At 39.3% G+C, this 26,128-nt stretch overlaps 1 protein-coding gene across 1 annotated transcript in view; it reads right to left on the reverse strand.

Moving 5' to 3' along the window:
• Positions 1 to 404: 404 nt before the first annotated feature.
• Positions 405 to 26,128, reverse strand: part of LOC120525279 (arrestin red cell) — a 107,724-nt gene continuing 82,000 nt past the window's right edge. Inside the window, exons 9-15 of the mRNA XM_039747422.1 lie at positions 9,996 to 10,080; positions 9,510 to 9,582; positions 7,852 to 7,989; positions 6,512 to 6,595; positions 5,810 to 5,886; positions 5,216 to 5,270; positions 405 to 1,168 (exon numbers count right to left, since the gene is read on the reverse strand). Coding sequence (XP_039603356.1) covers positions 1,072 to 1,168; positions 5,216 to 5,270; positions 5,810 to 5,886; positions 6,512 to 6,595; positions 7,852 to 7,989; positions 9,510 to 9,582; positions 9,996 to 10,080 — 609 coding nt within the window. The 3' untranslated portion in view covers positions 405 to 1,071. The remainder of the gene's footprint in view (positions 1,169 to 5,215; positions 5,271 to 5,809; positions 5,887 to 6,511; positions 6,596 to 7,851; positions 7,990 to 9,509; positions 9,583 to 9,995; positions 10,081 to 26,128) is intronic.

The raw sequence follows: 26,128 nt of genomic DNA on the forward strand, positions 1-26,128 counted from the left end.
TTAAATGCATTACTCTCTTCTGCCTTCAGATGGTGTATGTTTGCACTAAAGCTGGAAAAGAGACTGAGAGGAAGAGCAAAGGAAACAAAATATGAGACCTGTTCCAAAAGTGATCTGCATCCTCCTCTGCCCTGAATATTTTCACAGCAAATTGAATAGGAGCACAAACGGTTTAAAAAGTTGCATTGCTTGTCCCAGGGAATGGATTTGAAGAGGGCACTTGGGTATGTTAGTGGCAGTTTCTTATGGTTTTGTGCAAGCGGAAAAATTGAATAAATTACTTTTGTCTGTCTTCTGCTTGTTGAATGCCAAAGTAACAGGTCAGGGCCTTTATAACTTCCTTTGCCTTTAAGAAACATTAATAGTAGTTGTTGTGTCCCTGGTAAAAATGACAACAAATCATGTGCTCTTTTGTGTTTTTTGTTTAAACATTTTCTAAAATGCAGTACAAAATAAAGAAGCAACATAAAATGCTCAGATTTTCAGCTAAAATAACATATTGCTTTTACAGTATCTCAGTTTTGTTTGAATTAAATTACCAGGTAGCAGTAGTAAGGAATTTAGTTGATAAAAATCTGGTAAGCCACCCAAGAGTCACCAGACTGATGGGTGGCGGCTGGCATCTGAACCCGCTTTGCATGTGGGAATCCGAGTTGCAAATACAGCAGGACACGCAAGGTTAGTACTGAACCTGATTAAATAAAGAGCGGCGTCTGTTCACCTCACAATGATCTCTTCACACTGACAAAGTTGAACAAGATGCAGATTTGTTTTCCCTCCGACCTCTGGCTGCTGGCGACAGTAGTTAAACATACTGGTTTTCAATAACCCTGTCTTGTTAGTCTAGAGACATTCTAAAAAGTTACACCTGACACACAAATGTAGAAAACATGATGAGTGGAGTTGACCCGCATTAACCCCCACCCCCGCCCTCCCCTGCAGCAAAACCAGCCCATTTTCCTCTTGACACAAATGGAGCTTGAGGCCACCTCCCTCGTCCAGTGCTCTTGATCTGTGGGCCAAGCAAATGCCCCATGCTGGCCGCTCATCTGCCTGCAAAGGACGGGTGGCTCAGCAGAAGTGGTCATCCTCATCTTTATCATCTTTCATTCCTTTGAGTCGAAGCCGAGCAAAGTCCTCAAACACAATGTCATCATCCTGGGAGAAGCTGTGAAGAGTACAGGTAGAACATCTGTCATTTATTGTCTTAAAAGTTAACAAAAGAGAGTAGTGGTTACTAAGTATTTAGCAGCCGACATTGATATGAAGAAAATACAATGACAAAAATGTTGTACACATCGATGTAGTATATCTTAATTATTAGGGCACCCAAGGTGCTTAACAAAGTAGATTCCTGTCTCGAGTGATCTCATTAAAAGACAGGGATAAGGAACATAGCTGCTAAGTTTGAAGAAAATGAACATAGAAAGTATTCACCATCTCTCCCCTCACTAATCAACCTTAAAGTATTAACCTTTTAAACTGAACTTATAAGTTTAAATACACCTGTTGGTGTGGAACACCATGTTGCACATGATATACAAAGTAATTTGCATATAAATGAGCTTCCCCAAGAATTAAGGAACAGCATTGTTGACTGACACAAATCACAAGAAGCATAGTAAAAGGCAGTAGAGACACAGGTAACCTCAAAGAAGAATGGCAGTTCTGTTAACAACAAATAAAGGACAAATGAAACAGGCCAGCATCGTCTAAGAAAATCATCCTCCAAAAGACACCTCCGCAAAAAGAAAAACAGTAAAGGCGGCCTGGTTTTTGCTCAGGTACTCCACCAGTCTGAGCTGTATGCCAGAGTGACAAAGACAATGACTTATTTGATAAAGGCTAACAGTAGAGCATGTAGGAGCTTCTGAAAGAAAGTGAAAAATGCTTCTGTGGTCTAGTGAAATCAAAATTGAGCTACATGTCTTCAATGTCAAGGACTTAAGGTCTGCTCTTTCCTTGAAACATTATTTTACAAAACAACATCCACAAATTACTGTACTGGGATATTGCAGCATTGTAACACAAGATGAGGGAGCAGGTAGTGATAACAATATATACAGTACATCCAGAAAGTATTCACAGCGCATCATTTTTTCCACATTTTGTTACGTTACAGCCTTATTCTAAAACTGATTAAATTCATTTTCTTCCTCAGAATTCTACACACAACACCCCATAATGACAAAGTGAAAAATGTTTACTTGAGATTGTTGCAGATTTATTAAAAATAAAAAAATTGAGAAAGCACATGTACATAAGTATTCACAGCCTTTGCCATGAAGCTCAAAATTGAGCTCAGGTCCATCCGGTTTCCCCTGATCATCCTTGAGATGTTTCTGCAGCTTAACTGGAGTCCACCTGTGGTAAATTCAGTTGATTGGACATGATTTGGAAAGGCACACACCTGTCAATATAAGGTCCCACAGTTTACAGTCCATGTCAGAGCACAAACCAAGCATGAAGTCAAAGGAATTGTCTGTAGACCTCAGACAGGATTGTCTCGAGGAACAAATCTGAGGAAGGTTACAGAAAAATTTCTGCTGCTTTGAAGATCCCAATGAGCACAGTGGCCTCCATCATCCATAAGTGGAAGAAGTTCAAAACCACCAGGACTCTTCCTAGAGCTGGCCGGCCATCTAAACTGAGCGATCGGGGGAGAAGGGCCTTAGTCAGGGAGGTGACCAAGAACCCGATGGTCACTCTGTCAGAGCTCCAGAGGTCCTCTGTGGAGAGAGGAGAACCTTCCAGAAGGACAACCATCTCTGCAGCAATCCACCAATCAGGCCTGTATGGTAGAGTGGCCAGACGGAAGCCACTCCTTAGTAAAAGGCACATGGCAGCCCACCTGGAGTTTGCCAAAGGCACCTGAAGGACTCTCAGACCATGAGAAACAAAATTCTCTGGTCTGATGAGACAAAGATTGAACTCTTTGGTGTGAATGCCAGGCGTCACGTTTGGAGGAAACCAAGCACCGCTCATCACCAGGCCAATACCATCCCTACAGTGAAGCATGGTGGTGGCAGCATTATGCTGTGGGGATGTTTTTCAGCAGCAGAAACTGGGAGATTAGTCAGGATAAAGGGAAAGATGACTGCAGCAATGTACTGAGACATCCTGGATGAAAACCTGCTCCAGAGCAATCTTGACCTCAGACTGGTGAGACAGTTTATCTTTCAGCAGGACAACGACCCTAAGCACACAGCCAAGATATCAAAGGAGTGGCTTCAGGACAACTCTGTGAATGTCCTTGAGTGGCCCAGCCAGAGCCCAGACTTGAATCCGATTGAACATCTCTGGAGAGATCTTAAAATGGCGGTGCACCAACGCTTCCCATCCAACCTGATGGAGCTTGAGAGGTGCTGCAAAGAAGGATGGGTGAAACTGGCCAAGGATAGGTGTGCCAAGATTGTGGCATCATATTCAAAAAGACTTGAGGCTGTAATTGCTGCCAAAGGTGCATCGACAAAGTATTGAGCAAAGGCTGTGAATACTTATGTACATGTAATTTCTCAGTTTTTTTTATTTTTAATAAATTTGCAAAAACCTCAAGTAAACTTTTTTCATGCTGTCATTATGGGGTGTTGGATGTAGAATTCTGAGGAAAAAAATGAATTTAATCCATTTTGGAATAAGGCTGTGACATAACAAAATGTGGAAAAAGTGATGCGAATACTTTCCGGATGCACTGTACCTGATGTGTGTGCATACTACAAAAAATGAGAAAGTATCCATCAGGCACATGAACAGGAGTGTAAAGTAGTTCTGTGTGGCATTGGTCTTGCTGATATTCCAGTTTCTTCTAGCATCCCAAAGATAGAACTGGCTACTTTAAATTGTCCTATGAGGGGTAGCCACTTCTTTAAAGACAATAGCATACGTCGAAGGCATATTTCATGCACCTTAATATGGAACAATGTAGTGCCAGCCAAATAAGTAGTCATCAGATTTCATGTTTTGGACCTTTTATATCGGCACAAAATCTGTTTGCTTTGAGCAACACGTGCAGGAGTTCTGGCTTATATACTATGAACAAAGAGTTGGAATAAGAGAAAAGCTTTCAGAATTAGGTAATGTGATGAAGGATCAGTACTGGGACCACTACTTTTTAAATTTTTTTCTATATCCTCTATAGTGCACAAACTGGATAGGGGGAAAATAACAAGCTAATAACAATAACAAGCTGCTTAATTTTTCAGATATAGTATTCAGTGTGGAATGGCAGATAATCAAAATGAGGTGATTCATTGCAGAATGAACGGGAAAGAATCCAGCTTATGTTTAATTAAAAAAAAAAACATATGACAAGGGCCTAGGAATCTCAGTGGAACTGTCACCATGTGCAATATTGAATATTCACACAATGTACAGAAGCCATTAAGAAGGCTAATAGGATGTTAGATTATTATACATCATGATAGGTAGAGTATACATCAAGAGAGGGTATACTTATATACTGTATTTCAAATAACAATATATTATTTACCCTATACAATTCCAGACACACCACTCCCAGATCAAGAGACTTCAGCTGCCTCAGGGTGGATTGGATAGCAGGCTGCTTGTGCTGATTGAGACATTTGCAAAATAAAGCTGTTCATGAGGAGGTGCGAGGGAATTTAAGATGGCCCTGCATTATGAATATTTTTGTAGGCTTCAGGGATTCTAGTGTTAAGCCACATCATGTGCTATTGAGGCCCCATCTGCATTGCTATGAATAGTTTAGGTCTCTGTATTACAAGAAAAGAGATGATAGCACTACAGAATGTCCAGAAGGAGCAACTAGACTGATTCTAGGTTTGAGAGGTATGAGCTATGAGGAAAGATTGAAAGAGACCTTTCAGTTCAAGCAAACAGATTATAAGGTGACATGATTTAAGTTTTTAAAATTATGAATTGAAACCACCCAGTGATTCCAGTTATTACTTTAAAGTAAGTTCTTCACCAAGACAAAAGGGGCACAGATGGAAACTTGTTAAGGGTTAGTTTTACACAAACGTTAGAACATTTTTTCATGCAGAGAACCACATGGAATAAATAAACCAAGTAGTGTTAGTAGAGAGTGGTATTTTAAGGATGTTATTTTGGAAAAATGAGGAGAATTGAATGGCCTGTTTTCATCACAGCTATATCAATGTTTTAATCTTCTTTAGCAGCAGTCATGTTTTGTTGAACTGTACCACATCAAAATGGACAAATAATAATGACTCACTTTGGTTCAAATTCTATCAGATTGGTGTCAACCAGCGTGTCGGACTCTGGTACTGCTGTGAGGTTGAAAGAAAAAAAAAAACACATAAGAACTTGTTAGAATATTCATTTAATTTGGTTCTGCAACAAATCCTACCATCCTACCAGTATGGGCATTATAGAGCCAGACTGGAAACAAACACATTTCTGACTTTGTTGTACCATAGGTACTGTGCTTCTAATTACAGCATCTACATGCACACACAATAAGATTGTGCAAATAAAAAAAATAATCCAGTGTAATAATGTCCAATTTCTGTATTGTAATGTAGTTATTCCGAAATAAGACCACAACTGTGCATTAAAAAAAACTGAATAGAGGGGCTAAGCTACACTGAGTGTTAAAAGAAAAGAAGAAATATTATTTTATGTGATGGTGACAGCCTGCAAAAACAGATTAAATGGAAATTGGTTTAACTCTGACTAAAGTACATTATATTTAAAGTCTCAAATGGGCCATAATCCTTTGAAATGCTGAAGTAAGTGTTGCAGAATGATCAGTTTCTTTGTGCTTATTTAACTTTTGAAGAAAACCCTCCCTAATGGAGGTCCTTACCTGATTGAGGTCGTGAAACAGGCTGATCGGTAGGCTTTGGATGCATTAGGACAAATGGCAACTCCACAGAAACATCTCTGAAAAAAGACAATGAATGGACAATTACATTTTCTGTCCTCATCCTTTTTCCAAGTGTCCATTTCTATTTGACTTCTGCAGAGGCTATATGCTATATATGACAGAAGAAATAAGACCCTTTTCCCTAAGAGGATCACAAATTCAGCACTTTCATAAAATATGACAAATCATAAATGACACGTTCACATCTAATAGGCTTTAGCGGATACACATGACAACAATCTGCAGGCCACCGTGAGAACAGCATTTTTCCATGCACCTCAACATTAAGATGAATTCTCAAACAAGCTTTTTTCAATACTTTAATCATTTTAATGGCTTTTAAAAGGCAAAAGATTGGCATGTTTGTTAATGCTGATCAGTAACAAAAACAAAGAGAGATATCAGTCTTTATGTCTTTCCAATGTTATAATTGTTTTGTCACCGATCACGATTACAGGATTGTTAGCTTATAACAGTTAAAGCAAAGCACAACTGTAGGCCAGAAATTAAGCACCAGCTTCAGGATGTAAGTATTATATTAGAAAATTTGCAAATATAGGTGTACGCTGTAAAACAGAAAATTAAATACAATGGAAAAAGTTTAAGATTCCCATGACCCTGGACAATCTCCAACTTCCTTACCCTCCACGTGACACCACCAGTTTAACTTTGACCCTATATGACACCAGAATTCCTAGAACTTCCTTGTTGGCCACTTCCTTCACACTGGAAAAAAATAAATCAAAACAGACACGATTTACTCAGGCCCATAAGACTTAGTAATCATAAAAGCAAATACACACCAATCAGTCACAACATTAAAACCACTGACAGGTGAGGTGAATAATATTTATTACCATGGCACCCGCCACGTGGCAGGCTATATTAGGCCGCAAGTAAACAGTCAGTTCTTGAAGTTGATGTGTTGGAAGCAGGAAAAATGGGCAAGTATAAAGGACCCAAATGACTCTGACAAGGGCCGTACTTGTGATATCTAGACAACAGGGTCAGAGCATCTCCAAAACAGCAGTCTTGTGGGATGTTCATGGTAGGCAGTGCTTAGAACCTACTTAAAATGGTCCAAGGAAGAACAACCAGTGACAGAGTCAGGGACACCCAGGGTCTCTTATACGCATGAGGAGGGAAGGCTAGCCTGTCTGGTCTGATCCCACAGAAGAGCTAGTGTAGTGCAACTTGCTGAAAAAATGTAATCCTGGCCATGAGAGAAAGGTGTTAGATCACACAGTGCATCCCAAACTGCTGTGTATGAGGCTGCATAGGTACAGACCAGTTGTAGTGCCCATGCCAACTTGTGTCCACCACCAAAAGTGTCTACAATATGCATGTGAGTATTAGAAGTGGACCATGGCGCAATGGAAGAAGGTGGCCTGATGTGTTGAGTTACATTTTCTTTTAGATAATTTTCATGGCCGGGTGCATGTGCCCCATTTACTTGAGAAAAAGATGTCAGCAGAATGCACTATGCGAAGAAGGCGTTACTCTGTGATGCTCTGGGCAAAGTTCTATCTGGGGAAACCTTGAGTTCTGGCCTACATGTTTACTTTGACATATACCACCTACCTAAAAATTGTTGCACACCATGTACACCCCTTCATGGCAAAGGCATTCCTTGATGGCAGTGGCCTCTTTCAGCAGAATAATGCTTGCCGCACTGCAAAATTGTTCAGGAATGGTTTAAGGAATATGACAGAGTTCAAGGTGTTGACATGGCCTCCAAATTCCCCAGACCTCAATCTATTTGAGCATCTGTGGGATTTGCTGGAAAAACAAGTCTGATCCATGGAGACCCCACATTGTAAATTAGAGGACTAAAAGCATCTACTGCTAACATCTTAGTGCTTCAAGCCATTTTGTTGGCCCAAGGGAGACCTACACAGTATTAGGCAGGTGGTTTTAATGTTGTGGGTGATTGGTGTGTGTTAACCAACACTAACTCATAAAACCATTATGCTGATACGTACATAGTGCTGGATGCAAGGTTGGTGTCCTCGTGCTTCAATTTGCCATCAAGAGCTAGGCCTCGCTTCTCTCTGTTGTTGCTGAGCATGGGAGTGAGGGTGTACACTTTGCAGAACGTGGAACTGGGGGACACCTGGTCACTGTACATGGAGGAGAAAAGCACTCTGTGTTACTATAGTCAATGTCATGGAGTTAAGTGACTGGCATAAGGTGAAGGAGGAAGAGGAGGAAGGTGTCAGAGAGCAAGTGGCAAAGCAAATCTTAAAGTCAGTAGAGAATTAAAACAAACAAGGAGACTTGTACACACAGAGCAGTACAGAAGGGAAACACGTAAATAATGCAGACTACGAGACTATACGATTGTTAGACTTTCAGCTCCCTTTCCAAGTGTGTGTGTGCCTCTTCCTTTACCATAATCCTTATCTGGATTTTCTAACCACAGCGTCTTTACCTGCCACAGTCGTCATTCTTATAAGCGAGACACTAGCACTGCAACATGGGTTATAAAAAAAGCAAATGATTGGCCTGCTGCTGGCAGCGAGCACTTCAGAATCTCTTTAGAATTTTTACAGAAGAGCAACGCCAATTTAGTATCACTGAAGACTTATGATCTCATTACCTTATGGCACTAGACCTGAATGGCAAACTACAGCATCAAAGAGAAGACAGATACTCTGGCAGGAAGTGTGACACTTTGTGACTATGAAACTGAACAGATGCCATGAGGTGGAAGATTTAGTCCCGACCTAATCAATAGTTTTGTTGCCCTGTTGTTCAAACTTTATCCAGATTATCTTAACTGTGTATTACGTTTTTAGTTGATAAGTAAAATCTTGAACTAGTTGACTGTGCAGTCAGATGTCACTAGATGTAATGCACTACTTCTTATACAGAAGTTAGCACCTGATCGGCTTGTCTGTGCAACTCTAGCATAGACATTTATTGTGCAGTGCAGACCATGCGTTCTTTAAGAGCAGAGAATCCTTTTTAAAACTTTGCTACTCGTCTACATGTTTGACTTTGAATGCTCCAAAGTAATTTTCTTATTCTTAGAAAGCTTTGATCGACCTTCTGAATTGGCCTTTTATCTACTCCTACTGAAGCCAGGCTCTAGCAGCCTTGGTGAAAACTCTTTCATGTTATGCCATCCACTCTCCGGAGCTCCCTGTGTGTCTGTGTAGAAGATTCTTTGGGCTGTCAACATCTGAATCCAATCTGAAGAGCAGTCACTTAGCTACTTCACTGAGAAATCCACAGTTTCTTTCTTGGTCCTGAAGCATGCCTTCCTGTATCTGTAAGGCTTATTTAGAGACAGAAAGTGTAAACTAGCTTTGTGTAGAACTGATACGTGAACTATGATCATTTCCTGTCTAAAGTCACTCTGATTCAAGGCCTTATAAGTGTGGATGTCTTTAAATGTATTACCCAGAACTTCACTGAAGAGAAGATTCCTGGTCTTTGTAGGTATTGGCGAGATATTGTGCAGAAAATACTGTTGATATATGATGCTTCAGTGCACTACAAGTTTTGTCTGTATGCAAGGCACAAGGTAAAATGGGACAAAATTGGAGGTGAAGCATTTAAAAAGCAGAGCAAACAGAAGTATGGGAATGATGGAGAGTTTAGTGGATGCAGCAGGAGGCAGAGACGGGGTACTCACTCAGCCTCTGTCTGGGCCACAGGACACTTATACTGGGCAGTGCTAAACAGACAGATATCTGCATACTGTCGAACTGTGAGGGAGAAAGGAAAGAGATGAGACACAAGGGTTAATGGGAAGAGCACACACCAGACCACGTACATACCCAAAGTACAAACATACTCTCATCACCTGCACTTTGCACAAGGATCAGAACATTTAACAGACTTGTAGGATGCTCACACTACACCTACAGTTCTTGGACTCAGTGGCTGATGAATATAAATAAATAGCAACAGGTCAACAAACTACAACTGGCAAAGCACTGGACAGCCCAGGCCTTTCCCTCTATAAAGGGCAGTATTTAAAGTAGTCTGGAACAAAAACTGATGGTGTAAGACCGCCTTCTCTTTCATCTTTCATTTGTTCTTTATCAATCATTTCACTGGGTAAACTGGGAGAAATGGACAATTAGAAAAACCAGGAATTTTATATATGCTCTCTTACCAGAAATTTTTACCTTCTTGACCGTTTTTGTGGAGTTGTTGGTAACGTGGACATTTACACTGATTGGCTCCCCATGGTAGTACAACTGAAATCAGACACATTGAAAGAGATCCCAATTACCAGTGGTTAAAAGACGTAAAGACCCACAGATCACATTTTATTGCACTAATGCAGGGGTGTCGAACTCTGGGGCTCGAGGGCTACATTGGGTGTAGGTTTACATTCTAACCCTGTCCCTAATCAGTGACCAGTTTTCACTGCTAACTAACTAACTTCTTTTCATTTCATTTTAATAGCCCTGTTTTTAAGGATGCAATAATCTGAATTGATTCTTTTCGTCATTAAATGACAGCCAAACAGAAATGAGACATGAAATAAGCCAATAGTTGACCAGTTAAATTGGCTACAACCAATCACTTTCTTAATGAGAAGTTGATTCTTGCTGTTAATTAAACTATTTTTTTTAATTCCATGGCATGTTGCTACTCTCATTCTGCCACAGCAGAAATTTCCAAAACTTGATTTTTCTGTATTTTCTAAGAACACCATCAAAATGTTTTGGTGACCTGAGAGATCAACCTTACCGAAACCGTCACCTTTCTTTATTTTCAGATATTATGTGATGGGCACAGGTGAGCTGGTCGTGTGGTGGCTTGTTTTGTGTCTCATTATTATTTGGCTGTTAATTAAGGAAAAAGAAAGAACAAAGGGGCCTGAGTCAAATTAGCTAAAATGTAGGCAAAAAAGTTAATTAGCAGCAAAAACTGGTCACCAATTAAGAAGACGGTTAGAATGAAAACCTGCAGCCACTGTGGTCCTCCAGGACTGGAGTTCGACATCTGTGCACTAATGGGTGCATGCACACGTAAATAACAGATTTTATTTGTGTGGTGTTTATGTGCCATTGAAGGGCCTACTGTTAGTCGCACAAGCCAACAGTAAAATGTTGAAGACCTCCAAAATATGTCCAAATAAACAGTTTCATAGCCTTCTTAGTACTATGTGTACCTCCCAGAAAATAAGCCAAAACCAAAAACATTTTTTTTATCAACAAGAAAAATATTATGCACAACTGAAACATTAATACCAAACATCAGCTTAAATACAGTAGTAAAGGTATGTCTAGTGTTCACTGCTGTACTGATGGCAATTTAGTACACAATCACCAACACATAGCTCATCATCTCAATTTGGGAGAGTAGACGTGTGTTTCTTTGTGCACTTTTTCTATAATATTTTTTCTTTCGCTTGCGCATGTGGGGTTAGAATGCAAGTGCCTGATTTGCATGATTGATGCCACCCACTATGTTATTGTAGTCTGCCACAGCGCAAAGATTAGGGACTTCCACATTTCCCCTGACACAAACATTTGACAGTTTGCTGCATTGTAAACAGTATTTAGGAGGCTAACATCTTTCTTCTCCTTCCACTTGATCATAATAATTTTACCATTTCGCCACACTGAATCTTCAGACGACCAAATTCAGGTATACAGTCATATGAAAAAGTTTGGGAACCCCTCTCAGCCTGCATAATAATTTACTCTACTTTCAACAAAAAACGATAACAGTGGTATGTCTTTCATTTCCTAGGAACATCTGAGTACTGGGGTGTTTTCCAAACAGATTTTTAGTGAAGCAGTATTTAGTTGTATGATATTAAAGCAAATGTGAAAAACTGGTTGTGCAAAAATGTGGGTCCCCTTGTAATTTTACTGATTTGAATGCATGTAACTGCTCAATACTGATTAATTGCAACACCAAATTGGTTGGATAGCTTGTTAAGCCTTGAACGTCATAGACAGGTGTGTTCAATCATGAGAAAAGGTATTTAAGGTCATCAATTGCAATTTGTGCTTCCCTTTGACTCTCCTCTGAAGAGTGACAGCCTGGGATCCTCAAAGCAACTCTCAAAAGATCTGAAAACAAAGATTGTTCAGTATCATGGTTTAGGGCAGTGGTGGCGAACCTATGGCACGCGTGCCAAAGGGGGCACTCAGAGCCCTCTCAGTGGGCACGCGCACCATCGCCCGAGCACAGAGTTCGTTACTATAAAGCCAGAGGAATGCGGGGCCGGGCTGCTCCCCTCACAGCTCCCCTCTTCACGCGGCCGGAGGACTTTTCTCACATCACCCGCCCCTCTGCCCAGCAGCCCAATGGGAGCGCTTCCTCCCTCTCCTGTCTGGGGTAAGGCGGGCGGCACACATGCTGCTTGAGGGTGCGGCACGGACGGCAGCCTTTTGAGCCTGTGATTCTTGTGGTGGGGTTGGAGGGATGTGGTATAGCGGGTCCACAGCTCAAAATTGAAAAGGCCAGTTTTAACAGATAATTGCCGCACTCGTGGCTTAAAGGGGGTTATGGTAGAGTGGCCGGAGCGGTTTCCGGGAGCTTTGTGATGCGGGCAGTCCTCGCTTAAGCGCACAGGTGAGGAGTCGTCCACATCTGTAATTATTGCTGGGAGTTGCTAATCGCCACACCTGATCCACGACCCTGTAATATATAAAGGAAGCTTTGGGGGCGGAGCTTAATAGGGAAGACCTGCATGAAACACTTGAGAGGATCGAAGGGATGACAAAGGACAGCACAGTTAGTTATGAAAATGAAATCCTTAAAGTGTGGAATTCTCTGCCAAATAATCTTAAGTCAATCAAGGCACTTGAGATTGCTTTCCTTACTTTGTTTGGAAAATCTTATGCTTGTGCGCAGCTGTTTTCAGCTTTGAATTAAATCAAATCTGACACCAGAAACAGACTAACAGATGACCTGAGTGCTGCATGTGTTGCTCTCAAGCTTACAAAGTATGAGCCAAGGTTAGACAAATTATCAGCATGCATACAACAGCAAAAAGCACATCAATTGTTCAAAAGCATACCGAATACAAACTTTTACCTTTCAACAAAAAGTTGTTTGTATCATTGAAAGCTCTGTTATTATGTTTTTCTTTTAAGACAAAAGATGTTAATGTATGAGTTGCTTTTCTAAACTAAAAGCTCAGTAGATAGATAGACAGACAGAGCATCAGTATTGGCAGTCCAGTCCAATTTATCATCCAGCTGCACTCCCAGGTATTTATAGGTCTGTACCCTCTGCACACACTCACCTCTGATGATCACGGGGTCCATGAGGGGCCTGGGCCTCCTAAAATCCACCACCAGCTCATTGGTTATGCTGGTGTTCAGTTTTAGGTGGTATTCAGGTTAAACTGCCATGTTGGCACTTTGCGATAAATAAGTGGGTTTTGGATAGCAGTTTGGGCACTTGGTTTCTAAATGGTTCGCCATCACTGGTTTAGGGGAAGGCTACAAAAAGTTACCTCAGAGGTCTAAACTGTCAGTTTCAACTGTAAGGAATGTAATCAGGAAATGGAAGGCCACAGGCACAGTTGCTGTTAAACCCAGGTCTGGCAGGCCAAGAAAAATACAGGAGCGGCATATGTGCAGGATTGTGAGAATGGTTACAGACAACCCACAGATCACCTCCAAAGATCTTGCTGCAGATGGTGTATCTGTACATCGTTCTACAATTCAGTGCAATTTGCACAAAGAACATCTGTATGGCAGGGTGATGAGATTCATTTTGGAACAAAGTGCTTTGGACTGATGAGACACAAATTGAGTTATTTGGTCATAACAAAAAGCCATTTGCATGGCAGAAGAAGAACACCGCATTCCAAGAAAAACACCTGCTACCTACTGTCAAATTTGGTGGAGGTTCCATCATACTGTGGGACTGTGTGGCTAGTTCTGGGACTGGGGCCCTTATTAAAGTCGAGGGTCGGATGAATTCAACCCAATACCAACAAATTGTTCAGGATAATGTTCAAGCATCAGTCTCAAAGTTGAAGTTACACAGGGGTTGGATATTCCAACAAGACAATGACCCAAAACACAGTTGGAAATCTACAAATGCATTTATGCAGAGGGAGAAGTACAATGTTCTGGAATGGCCGTCACAGTCCCCTGACTTGAATATCATCGAAAATCTATGGGATGATTTAAAGCAGGCTGTCCATGCTCAACAGCCATCAAATTTAACTGAACTGGAGAGATTTTATATGGAAAAATGGTCAAAAATACCTCCATCCAGAATTCCAGACACTCATCAAAGGCTACAGGAGGCATCTAGAGGCTGTTATATTTGCAAAAGGAGGCTCAACTAAGTATTGATAAAATATCTCTGTTGTGGTGCCCAAATTTATGCACCTGTCTAATTTTGTTATGATGCATATTTTCTGTTAATCCAATAAAATTAATATCACTGCTGAAATATTACTGTTTCCATAAGGCATGTCATATATTAAAAGGAAGTTGCTACTTTGAAAGCTCAACCAATGATAAACAAAAATCCAAAGAATTAAGAGGGGTTCTCAAACTTGTTCATATGACTGTATCACTGTGGTTCAGTTTTATAGTGCTATATGCATCACTTTCACTATCTGTGTCAATGTCCGATGACCAATTCACACTGTCATCACTCTTACTTGATTCAACAAATGGTTCAGTTTCAGTTTGTGGTTAAACTGACTTTAAAGTTTCTTCTTTACATACCTTTGTGCGTTTTGGTTGAAGGCTGTGTCCCACTCCTGAGTATTGAGGAGTTCCCGTAAAGTGGCAAAACACATAGAAATATTCATGATTTTTTTGAAGCATTAAGTTATATATTCCACTAGATGGCAGTAGAATAATGTCGTGAGCACTGTTCAGACTTAGCGTTGTACATGTGAACTTGACCCGAGAGACACACAGGCTTAACAGTTTTTACAAGGAATTCTGAACCCAAGAGACTCACAGGGTTAATGTCAAGGAGGTTAAACCAAAGCACAAAAGAAGGAGATAAATATTTAAAGCAAAACAAGACACACATCCCTCAGCCCTGCCTATATAATGTTTTTGGATTCACCGGTTGTTCAGTTGGCCTCCCTACTTTTCCACTATCTGGCTCTCTTTTCTTCTCCAACAGTCAATGCGTTTACATGCACACACAACATCAAGTTAAGGTGAATAACCTGTTTAAGGCAGAAATCTGGTTTCTTAATAATCACCATTTACACGGGTAAGTAAGCTTCTGGAATTTTCTTTTGTGAAAATGATCTCACATCTTTAAACTGTGCAAAAAAGAATTAAATATCATCATTGGACACAATGGATCTGAAAATAAACTTGACACCTGTGATATGTTCTTGTGTTTTATAAAACATCTAGTCAAATTGACGATTCTGTTACAGGAATAAACAAATCAAACTCTTTTCTGCATGGCTATGCAAAAGACTTAGTAGGGGTGCTTCTGCTGCTGGAATAATTATAACACAGGTATTTTTACTTCAGTAAGTATTGTGTTAGGTTGCTCATTACTTTAAAAAGTAACCAGACTACATAGTTTACTTTTTATGTGTTGCCCTGCTGCTCTAAAGATTGTGCGGCTGAGTTTAACACCGTTACGTACAGCTTATCAACACAAATGTAACTATTTCTGAAATACTGAGACAGCTTATTTCAGCCAGGAGAATGGATAATGAACTGAGTATTAAGCCACTGGAAATGTATTTTATGATGCTTCAGCCCATGACTGCTAAAAGCGTGTGTGAAGGAAATACATTTGCAGAATTAAGAGTGCAAAGGACACGCACAGACTACAAAATCCTTAACAGTAACCTGGTTATGGGTTTACATGGCCAGATAATCAGATTATTAGTGGAGGCCAATAACCCGATTTCTTTAATTGGAATAAGGGTTTACATTGCATTTTAAAAATCAGGTTTCTGGGAGTAATCAGGTTATTGAAGTGCATGTAAATGTGGTAAGTGACAATAAACCCTTGAATGCAATGACAGGAGTAGTGTTTAAATTCCAATAGGGTGTTCGTTTCAAACTAAGCCCTAAAACCAACCTGCAGGGTCTAAAACATCCTCTAAACTTTCAGAACTTCCTTCCCATCACTGTAGCTCCTGAACGATTTTCTTCTTCCAGACAAAGGTGACTGTATTAACTTCTGGTGTTGTTATAAACGCTTTCTTGGTACCCTGCAGGTCAAGTGCCCCAATTAGAATGCCACTGCTGCATCCCATTGACAGAGATGGCTCAGTCGACAACAAGTAGGCCTTACTCAGTGGGGTAGCCCTTGAGACCTTCTTTACGACACAGCCATGCCAATACTGAGATTATCCTCCCCTCACAAGCTTTGCTTACTTTACTTAGTTACTTAAAACTGTTGGTTCAGATGTCAGTGTGAGAGTTCTGTTTCTCAATAATCATTTTTGACCTTATCCTCTACCAGTATAGACAGTTAATAAATAACTTTTATAGCAAGATTCTACTCTCATTAAACAAACCAATTGTCTTAACCCTTTTGGCCCTGGACTTTGTTTTTATGGGAAAAATTATTTTGTGAAATATTCTACCTTTGGGGTGTCTAGGAAACTCAAAAATGAAAAAAAAAAAAAGATCACTATTATTATACAATAGCTGCAAATACTGCAATCGTCTTGAGGAAATAAAATTGAAAGTGGTGCACTTTGGAGTCCATTTTCATTTCCATGTTTCGCGGACTGTATGCCAGCCTCTCCAGTCTGCGCTAATAGTAGCATGCCCAGTTCCAACAGCTGCAAACATATATGCAGCGGTTTTTGTAAAGCACAGGTATATGTACTAGTAATAGGATGTCGGGACCAAAAGGGTTAATTTATAAAATCAACAAATTCTTGAATGTTGAAGAATTATATTGAAAGGATAAAAACAAAAATCAGACATGACTATGGGTTTTGTTTTTTGTTTTTATAAATGGAGAAATGCAATGAGCAGTCACAAATATACCTTCAATGAAATTCCAGTAGCTGTCCATTAACACCATTTCACATCACCACAGCTTATATGCCAGTAAACATCATTTCATATACATAGAGCACATGCTTGCATTTGATAGAAAGCTTAAGTCAGAATGCCTGTGACTTTTTTTTTTTTATAAATAAAAGTAAACCACATTGACTAATTTTGGTTGTATCTTCCTGTAAGCATCCAGCTAATCCACAGACAAAAACTCAAAAGCATAACCTATTAATATAATGTGGACAACAGCTGCAAGACTGAAACAATAAAAGCAAGAGTAACTTTAAATAGAATTTCAACACAGTCTGCTGTAAACTGAAATCTCCGCAGCTTGCAGGAAAGCAGCTAGCAACTTAGAGTCAAGCGGCGCCAGTGAAGAAGTGAGCAGCACATTCATGGTTATTCTTTTAGTTATCACAATATGATCAATGGCTCTACAATCTGTTATCCAGATGCGTCTCTTCAGGTAGCTGCATCCTCTTAAATTCTAACTGATGTTTTATCTCCCAGGTTTAAAGCAGTGCCACTTTTTTTTGTCTCTCAAAAGGAGCTATATAGTTGGGAGATGATGAAATGGGGAGCTATACTACAAAAATTTACTTAAGAAAACACAATACATCTGATAAACATTGTTTTCCCACACCGTGTATTAGCAGGCCTGTTTGCTACTGTACAGTATAACATGACCATGTAGCAGTCACCATCAGCTAGAACTGACATTGGACTACCTTAATGATGACCTACAATGAAGTCTGCACACAGCTGCCTGGCAGTCACAGTGTTATAAATGTAGTCTGCCTGTTCCTTAATTAGCTAGTCCACATGTGGTTGGCAAGGCTATTTCTATGCTCATCTTTATATCAAGTTTATTGTGAAAAATGGAAGTTCAAAAGAGACATCAACTTTTGCACAAATCTACAGCTGAACTATTTTATTTTTCAATGCAGCACTGTCAGTATGGCAGAACTGAACAGAGACTGGTGTGAGGGAGGCCTGAAAACTGAAAACACATCATTTACTCAGTTACAATCTGCAATCTGAATTCAAGCAGAGCTCTCAGCTACTCCAACACCTGCACAAATGCACTCTAACTGAAAATATTCATCTGTTCGGATTTACTTACAGTCACTTCTCTTGCAGTTTTAGAAAGTGAACTTATTCTTTATTTGTGATTTTATGTGGAAAGCTGGTTGCATGTTACCTGGATGTATCTCCCAGTTAAGCTGATGTCACATGACACAACTTCTAGGTGTTGGGTATGTCAGACATGTCGTCTGCAGTTGCTGATCTCATTGCCAGACCATGTCAACTTAAATGACTGAAAATCACTAGCCATGTAATATTTACTGACTGCATACCAGCCTTCCAGCACAGTATTGCTCACCTGTTTTTAACAGCCAATAGCGTGCTATGTAGCCAGTTATGTATAAAAAGAATAAAAAACCTGTATGATTTTGTTGGTGGGAGTCTCAGACTACTGGGTGTGGGTTGCTGGGCCTGTCATAGTGCACAATTTATTTATTTATTATTGGGAGTATGTGACCAACTTCCTCTGACTCGCTAATATGCAAATGAAGGCTACGAATGAATTTGACTGGAAAGAGTTTTAAGACTGTGCATGTTCAGATATTGTAGGTTGAAAAGGCCAGTACAACTTACCATGCTACACTACTACTACTTTTGCCCAGTGGGGACTGGGCGGTCTTATGGTCTGGAATCCCTAAAGATTTTATTTTTTTCTCCAGCCGTCTGGAGTTTTTTTTTTGTTTTTTCTGTCCCTCCTGGCCATTGGACCTTACTCTTATTCGATGTTAATTAATGTTGACTTATTTTGTTTTCTTATTGTGTCTTTTATTTTTCTATTCTTTATTATGTAAAGCACTTTGAGCTACTGTTTGTATGAAAATGTGCTATATAAATAAATGTTGTTGTTGTTGTTACAGTTCGTTACATTTAAATCTCCCATCAGCCAGCACTACCGAGTGTATGGCAACTGACGCTGCAGTCTAGCATGGATTTGAATAATGCAAATAATCATAATAAGATAAGACCTGCCCAGAAAAGCTTGGTGAGCCACACAATAAGTAACACACCCTTAAACCATATATGCAAATTTCACATAACATTCAAAACAGTGAAAAAAAAAAAAAAATTATATATATATATATATATATATGGATTGATAAAAAAAATATACTTAGCCAGTCAACGATTTGAGAGGGCATGTAGGAATGGATATAATTCTACTGTATGATTCACATCGGGCTGACCTTCAGACTGTTTTCCAGGAAAGCCCCAAGCCCAGTCCATTTATTTTTGTATCTTACCTCGTGTGTATATTTTATATATTTATAATATATTTATAATAAATATATATAATTATAATATATATATATATATATATATATATATATATATATATATACACACACACACACTAGCAAAATACCTGCGCTTCGCAGCGGAGAAGTAGTGTGTAAAGAAGTAAAGGAAAAGGAAACATTTATGAAAATAACGTAATATGATTGTCAATGTAATTGTTTTGTCACTGATATGAGTGTTGCTGTCATATATATATAGCAAAATACCCGCTTTGCAGCGATGTCGTGTGTTAAAGAAGTTATGAAAAAGAAAAGGAAACATTTTAAAAATAACGTAACATGATTGTCAAAGTAATTGTTTTGTGTATTTGGCGGCAGCGTCACGTCTAGCTGCATCAGAAAATGTACCACGACATCTGACACGCCTCGTTTTTAGTGTTTTCTCACAGCTTGGATTGCTGCTGTCATAATGGGTTTAAGTCTACACACACACACACAATTTGTGTGTATATGCGTATCATGCGTGCATACGTCGCATGTATGCATATATATATATATATATATATATATATATATATATATATATATATATATATATATATATATATATATATATATGTATATATATATACTCAGCAAAAAAAGAAACACCCTTTTTCAGGACTGTGTATTTCAACAATAATGTTTTAAAAATCCAAATAACTTTACAGATCTTCATTGTAAAGGGTTTAAACAATGTTTTCCATGCATGTTCAATTAACCATAATCAATTAATTAACATGCACCCTTGGAATGGTCGTTAAGACCTTAACAGCTTACAGAAAATCGGCATTTAAGGTCACAGTTCTAAAAACGCAGGACACTAAAGAGACTTGTCTACCGACTGTGAAAAACACCCAAAGAAAGATGCCCAGGGTCCCTGCTCATCTGCGTGAACGTGCATTAGGCATGCTGCAGGGAGGCATGAGGACTGCTGATGTGGCTAGGGCAATAAATTGCCATGTCTGCACTGTGAGACGCCTAAGACAGCACTACAGGGAGACAGGAAGGACAGCTGATCATCCTCGCAGTGGAAGAGCCCGGATCTCAATCCCATTGAGCACGTCTGGGACCTGTTGGATCGCAGGGTGAGGGCTAGGGCCATTCCCCCCAGAAATGTCCAGAAACTTGCAGGTGCCTTGGTGGAAGAGTGGGGTAACATCTCACAGCAAGAACTGACAAATCTGGTCCAGTCCATGAGGAGGAGATGCACTGCAGTACTTCAAGCAGCTGGTGGCCACACCAGATACTGACTGGTACTTTTGATTTTGAGCCTCCCTTCATTCAGGGACACATTGTGAAACATTTTTAGTTTATGTCTTATGGTGTTGACTCTTTTACTGTTTATACAAATATTTACACATTAAGTTTACTGAAAGTAAAAACAGTTGAAAGTCAGAGGACATTTCTTTTTTTGCTGAGTGTATATATATATATATATATATATATATATATATATATATATATATATATATATACACACACAAACATACACACAGGTATATATATGTGTATATATATATGTATGTGTCTATATGTGTGTGTATAGCTTTGGTTACTGAGTGGAAAGGAAAAATAATAAAATGTAGTCTATAAGTTATTAAACAGTAAAACATTAACATTTTAAGAAGTACAGGTACATTTAGCATTACTGGAGTGGTTTCGGGTAAACTACATTTTAAAGACTGTGTAACACAACAGGTAAGTAGTACTAACAGCAGCTAAAATGTATATGGATCATCTCTCGGTAGTAGATCCCTTTTGAAAGGCGCTACACGACGGCTGTGGTATAGAAATGACATTTTCTAAGTGAACGTCCAAATTTCTGCCTCTGGTAATGTGCCTTACCGGCATTACCAGCAATTAAAGAAAATTAGTTTTGTGTCCTCTGCAGTGTTAAGAGAGAAAGGCTTTGGTTTGGGATAAAAGGTGTAAAGAAAGGAAAGTTGCCTTTTTCTTTTATATAGTGTAGAGAGACGTCTTCGCTGACGATATGAGTGCCTTTTGGGAACAGTCGCGGTGGGTCTTGTGTAGACTGGTGAGACGTCCCTGCCCTTAATCGGCTGTGATGGCACTGTCAGTCCTCCACTTCTGTGCGTGTCTTCATAATCCGAGCTGACCAACTCATAATCGTATACGTGCAAAAGAATGTGCGAAGCGCCTTAATATTAGTTTGCCGCGGTGTAGAAAAAGGGGTCCCGTGTTTGCACTTGTCTGGGCAATAGCTCAGGGAGAGGATGAAAAAAATTAAAAGTGCTCACTTTGACTTAAGGCAGAAGCGCAGTCAGCGTCTCAAAGGCCGGCATAGCTATGCGCGCGCTGGCTGCTCGACTTTTGCAGGGCAGGAGACGCCACTTTTTGCAGACACGTTCACGTGATCAAAAGCGCTCTTTGGAGGTCATTCATATATATATATATATATATATATATATATATACTACTAGCAAAATAACCGTGCTTCGCAGCGGAGAAGTAGTGTGTTCTGATGGCTACTTCCAGCAGGATAATGCACCATGTCACAAAGCTCGAATCATTTCAAATTTGTTTCTTGAACATGACAATGAGTTCACTGTACTAAAATGGCCCCCACAGTCACCAGATCTCAACCCAATAGAGCATCTTTGGGATGTGGTGGAACGGGAGCTTCGTGCCCTGGATGTGCATCCCGGGCAAATCTCCATCAACTGCAAGATGCTATCCTATCAATATGGGCCAACATTTCTAAAGAATGCTTTCAGCACCTTGTTGAATCAATGCCACGTAGAATTAAGGCAGTTCTGAAGGCGAAAGGGGGTCAAACACCGTATTAGTATGGTGTTCCTAAATAATCCTTTAGGTGAGTGTATGTATGTATGTATGTACATTATATATATTATATATATATAATGATTAATGATTGCCGTGCATTTTGCTACTTATTTTTAATGCGGCTCATCAGAATATTGGAAAAATCTTGGTGAGAACAGGCCATTCAGCCCAACAAAGTTTGCCAGTCCCATCCATCTAATTCATTCATCATAACATTAGATCGAGTTTTAAAGACCCTAAAGTCCTACTGTCTACCTCACTACTTAGCAACTTATTCCATGTGTCTATGGTTCTCTGTGTGAAGAAAAACCTCCTAATGGTTGTTTAAAATTTACCCTTAACAAGTTTCCAGCTGTGTCCCTGTGTTCTTGATGAAATCATGTTCAAATAACTGTCTCGATCCACTGTACTAACTCTATTCATAATTTTAAACACTTCAATCATGTGTCCTCTTAATCTCCTTTTGCTTATACTGAAACGTTTCAAATCCTTCAGCCTCCCGCCATAAATCAAACCTTGCAGTCCTGGAATCATCTTAGTCACTCTTCTCTTGCCACTATGACCTTTTTGTTTACTGGAGATGAAAACTGTACGTAGTATTCCAGACATGGCCTCACCAGTGCTTAATAAATCTCCTTTAACTTCTACTCTACAAGTACTCTATTTGGTGTACAAACCAAATACTAGCTTAGCAGACCCTGTCTCACATTGCATTCAAAACTTTAATAATTTTAATCCTGTAACTGAGCAGGAAGTCTTAACTTTAATTTCTAAAATGAAGCCCACTACTTGTTCCCTAGATCCAGTGCCAACAAAACTAGTAAAAAGTGCAATGGATGTTCTTGCAGTGCCTATTCTAAACATTATCAATAGTTCATTATTGCATGGCACAGTACCTGATGCACTAAAAGTGTCAGTCATTAAACCATTACTTAAAAAGTCAGACCTAGACCCACACATACTAAATAATTATAGGCCTATTTCAAATTTACCCTTTCTCTCTAAAATACTAGAAAAAGTAGTCGCCAATCAGCTTCAGTCACACCTTACGCATTACAATTTATTTGAGAAATTCCAGTCTGGTTTCGCACTGGTCATAGTACAGAAATGGCACTAACGCAGGTTGTAAATGACATTCTGATATCCTCTGATGAAGGAAACTCCACTGTAATTATGTTGTTAGACTTAAGTGCAGCATTTGACACCATTGACCATTCTATTTTACTGCACAGGCTAGAAAATGATGTTGGGCTTACAGGCACCGTGCTCGCTTGGTTTAGTTCTTATTTATCAAATCGATTCCAATATGTACAGAAATGTGCTGACAGTACTCCATCATTATACACAGAAGTTCAATATGGTGTCCCGCAGGGCTCAGTACTGGGACCTTTACTGTTTTCACTTTACATGCTTCCACTGGGATCTCTCATTAGGAAACATAATGTTAATTTTCACTCGTATGCAGATGACACCCAGTTATACCTTTCATTTAAATCAAATGAAGTTTCTCCTATGTTGTCTTTAATTAGTTGTGTTAGTGAATTAAAGGAGTGGATGGATGAGAACTACTTGTCTTTAAACACAGATAAAACAGAGATGTTAATTGTTGGAGGGAATGACGCTGATCACAATATTTTGTCATCATTTAACTCAGTTGGAATCACCATTAATTTTACTGAATCAGCCCGCAATCTAGAAGTTATCTTTGACTCTAGCATGTCATTTAAAGGCATATTACAAAGTTGTCCAAAACATGTTTCTTCCATCTTAAAAATGTTGGGAAATTAAGGTGCTTTCTAAATAAACAGGATTCTGAGAAATTAATTCATGCATTTATCTCTAGTAGGATTGACTACTGCAATGCGGTGTTCACTGGCTGTTCAAACTGTTCTCTATACAGCCTCCAGTTAATCCAAAATGCTGCTGCAAGAATTATTACAAGAACAAGAAAATATGAACACATAACTCCAGTTCTTAAATCCTTACACTGGCTCCTGGTTAAGTTTAGGGCAGATTTCAAAATCCTCCTTTTAACATATAAAGCATTAAATGGCCAAGGTCCGCTTACTTGTCTGAACTTATCATGACTTACAAACCTGAGCGCACATTAAGATCTCAAGATGCCGGTCTGCTTATGATTCCAAGGATTAATAAAATAACAGTGGGAGGTCGAGCTTTTAGTTACAGGGCCCCTAAACTGTGGAATGGTCTGCCTGCTACTATAAGAGATGCCCTTCGGTCTCAGCCTTTAAATCCAGGCTGAAGACTCACTACTTCAGTTTAGCATATCCTGACTAGAGCTGCTGATTAACTGTACAGACTGCATCTCTGTTGTTAGTCATTAGCACTAAAGCATAAGTAACATGATAATTATAATTTGATACTAACCCTCACCTATTCTGTTTCTCTTCTCGGTACTCAAATGTGGCACTTGGTGCTACGGCCCACCTGCCAAGTTGTTTTGCCTGCCTATGGTAAAGTCATCCCTGATGGAGGATCACAGGAATCATGGGAAAGAGGGGTCCTTTCATCGGATTGGCTGGCCCAGCACTATTTCAGCTGTGGAGTGGCCAAATGGGGGAGGCAGCTTGATGGCTGAGGTCTCCAGGACTCTAAACAAATCCAAATCATATTATGTGATGTTATCTGCTGGTAAATTCTGCTCTGTACTTCTAAAATTAGTATTTTTATACTGTATTGAGGATTTGTTCTGTTCTGTGTATTGTATTGTATTGACCCCTTCTTTTGACACCCATTGCAAGCCCAACCTACCTGGAAAGGGGTGTCTCTTTGAACTGCCTTTCCCAAGGTTTCTTCCATTTTTTCCCTACTGGGGTTTTTTTGGGAGTTTTTCCTTGTCTTCTTAGAGAGTCAAGGCTGGGGGCTGTCAAGAGGCAGGGCCTGTTAAAGCCCATTGCGGCACTTCTTGTGTGATTTTGGGCTATACAAAAATAAATTGTATTGTATTGTACTCTACACAACACACTCATACTTGAAATTTGCAACAAGTTGCACCAAACTCTGTTTACTGTAGTCATGCTTATTCTACATGAAGTACTTTAAACTTTTATATTTTACTGTCTCAGGTTTTCCTTATGATTCTTGTTTTTTGCTTGCAAATAACCAATAATACAAACAATAAGAAACAAAGGAGGCTTTGTACTACTGTCCACAAATCAAAGGCATGTTATCAACAATAAAGTCTATTAAAACTAAACTGATACCAGCATTTGCTTAGTCAATGTGAAATGGTATTTGGAGCACTAATGAGAACATTTTACTAGAAAAGGTTAGTGGTGTGAAAGTGTGAAACGCGCAATGTCTGCATCTCATTAATAACATTCATGATGGTTTTAATGTACATTTCTCACCTCCTGATTACAGCAAAAGCAATATGTAAATCAAGGACGACCATTTATTATTTTTATATATAATTATTGGATAACTGAACAAATTGGAATCCTGCTCAAGGCTGCCTTGTGTCTAATGCTGCCTGGGATAAGCTAGGTTAGGATTCCCCTGTACCCCTGAAATAGATAAAGTCAGATTGAAAATAGATAATTGGATGACAAATTCAAATATTATCCTGAATTTTTAGTTCAATAATTTTGAAATAATCTCGGAGTGTTTTAAGTATATTATGCTCCATTTGCAAACACACTAAAGGGTTCTAATCGATTTGCAGGTATTCAAATTAATATTCATAATACTGTTTGAGACCAGCAAAGACTGTCATTCAAGTGTAGTTCATTGAGATGCATAATTACAGATTTCCAAGTCCAAGCACTTGTTAGTTATTGCCATAATTAGACATAAACACAACCTGAATACCAAAGAGCATAATTACAGGGGAAATGTTCTACTCCCAGTTACAAGTAGGCCAGATAAACAATGCAGCCATGTGACCAATCAGACAGTACTGATGACATTACGGGATAGACATTTCTTATTGGCTAAAATTTGGTGGGCAGTTAGCTACACTCTCAAGGTCAGATACTGGAATGCGAGATCTTTGTTCAGCTGGTCAAATGTGCAGGCATATCATGAGCGATCTGGGAATGCAGTACTACTGCAGGCTGTTAATTGCTCTGAAAATACTATATCACAAATGGGAAAAAATGTCCCAAAACAGCCATTACTTTTTC

Source organism: Polypterus senegalus, chromosome 3 (genome assembly GCF_016835505.1).
Source record: "Polypterus senegalus isolate Bchr_013 chromosome 3, ASM1683550v1, whole genome shotgun sequence".
NCBI classification, from domain to species: Eukaryota; Metazoa; Chordata; class Cladistia; order Polypteriformes; family Polypteridae; genus Polypterus; species Polypterus senegalus.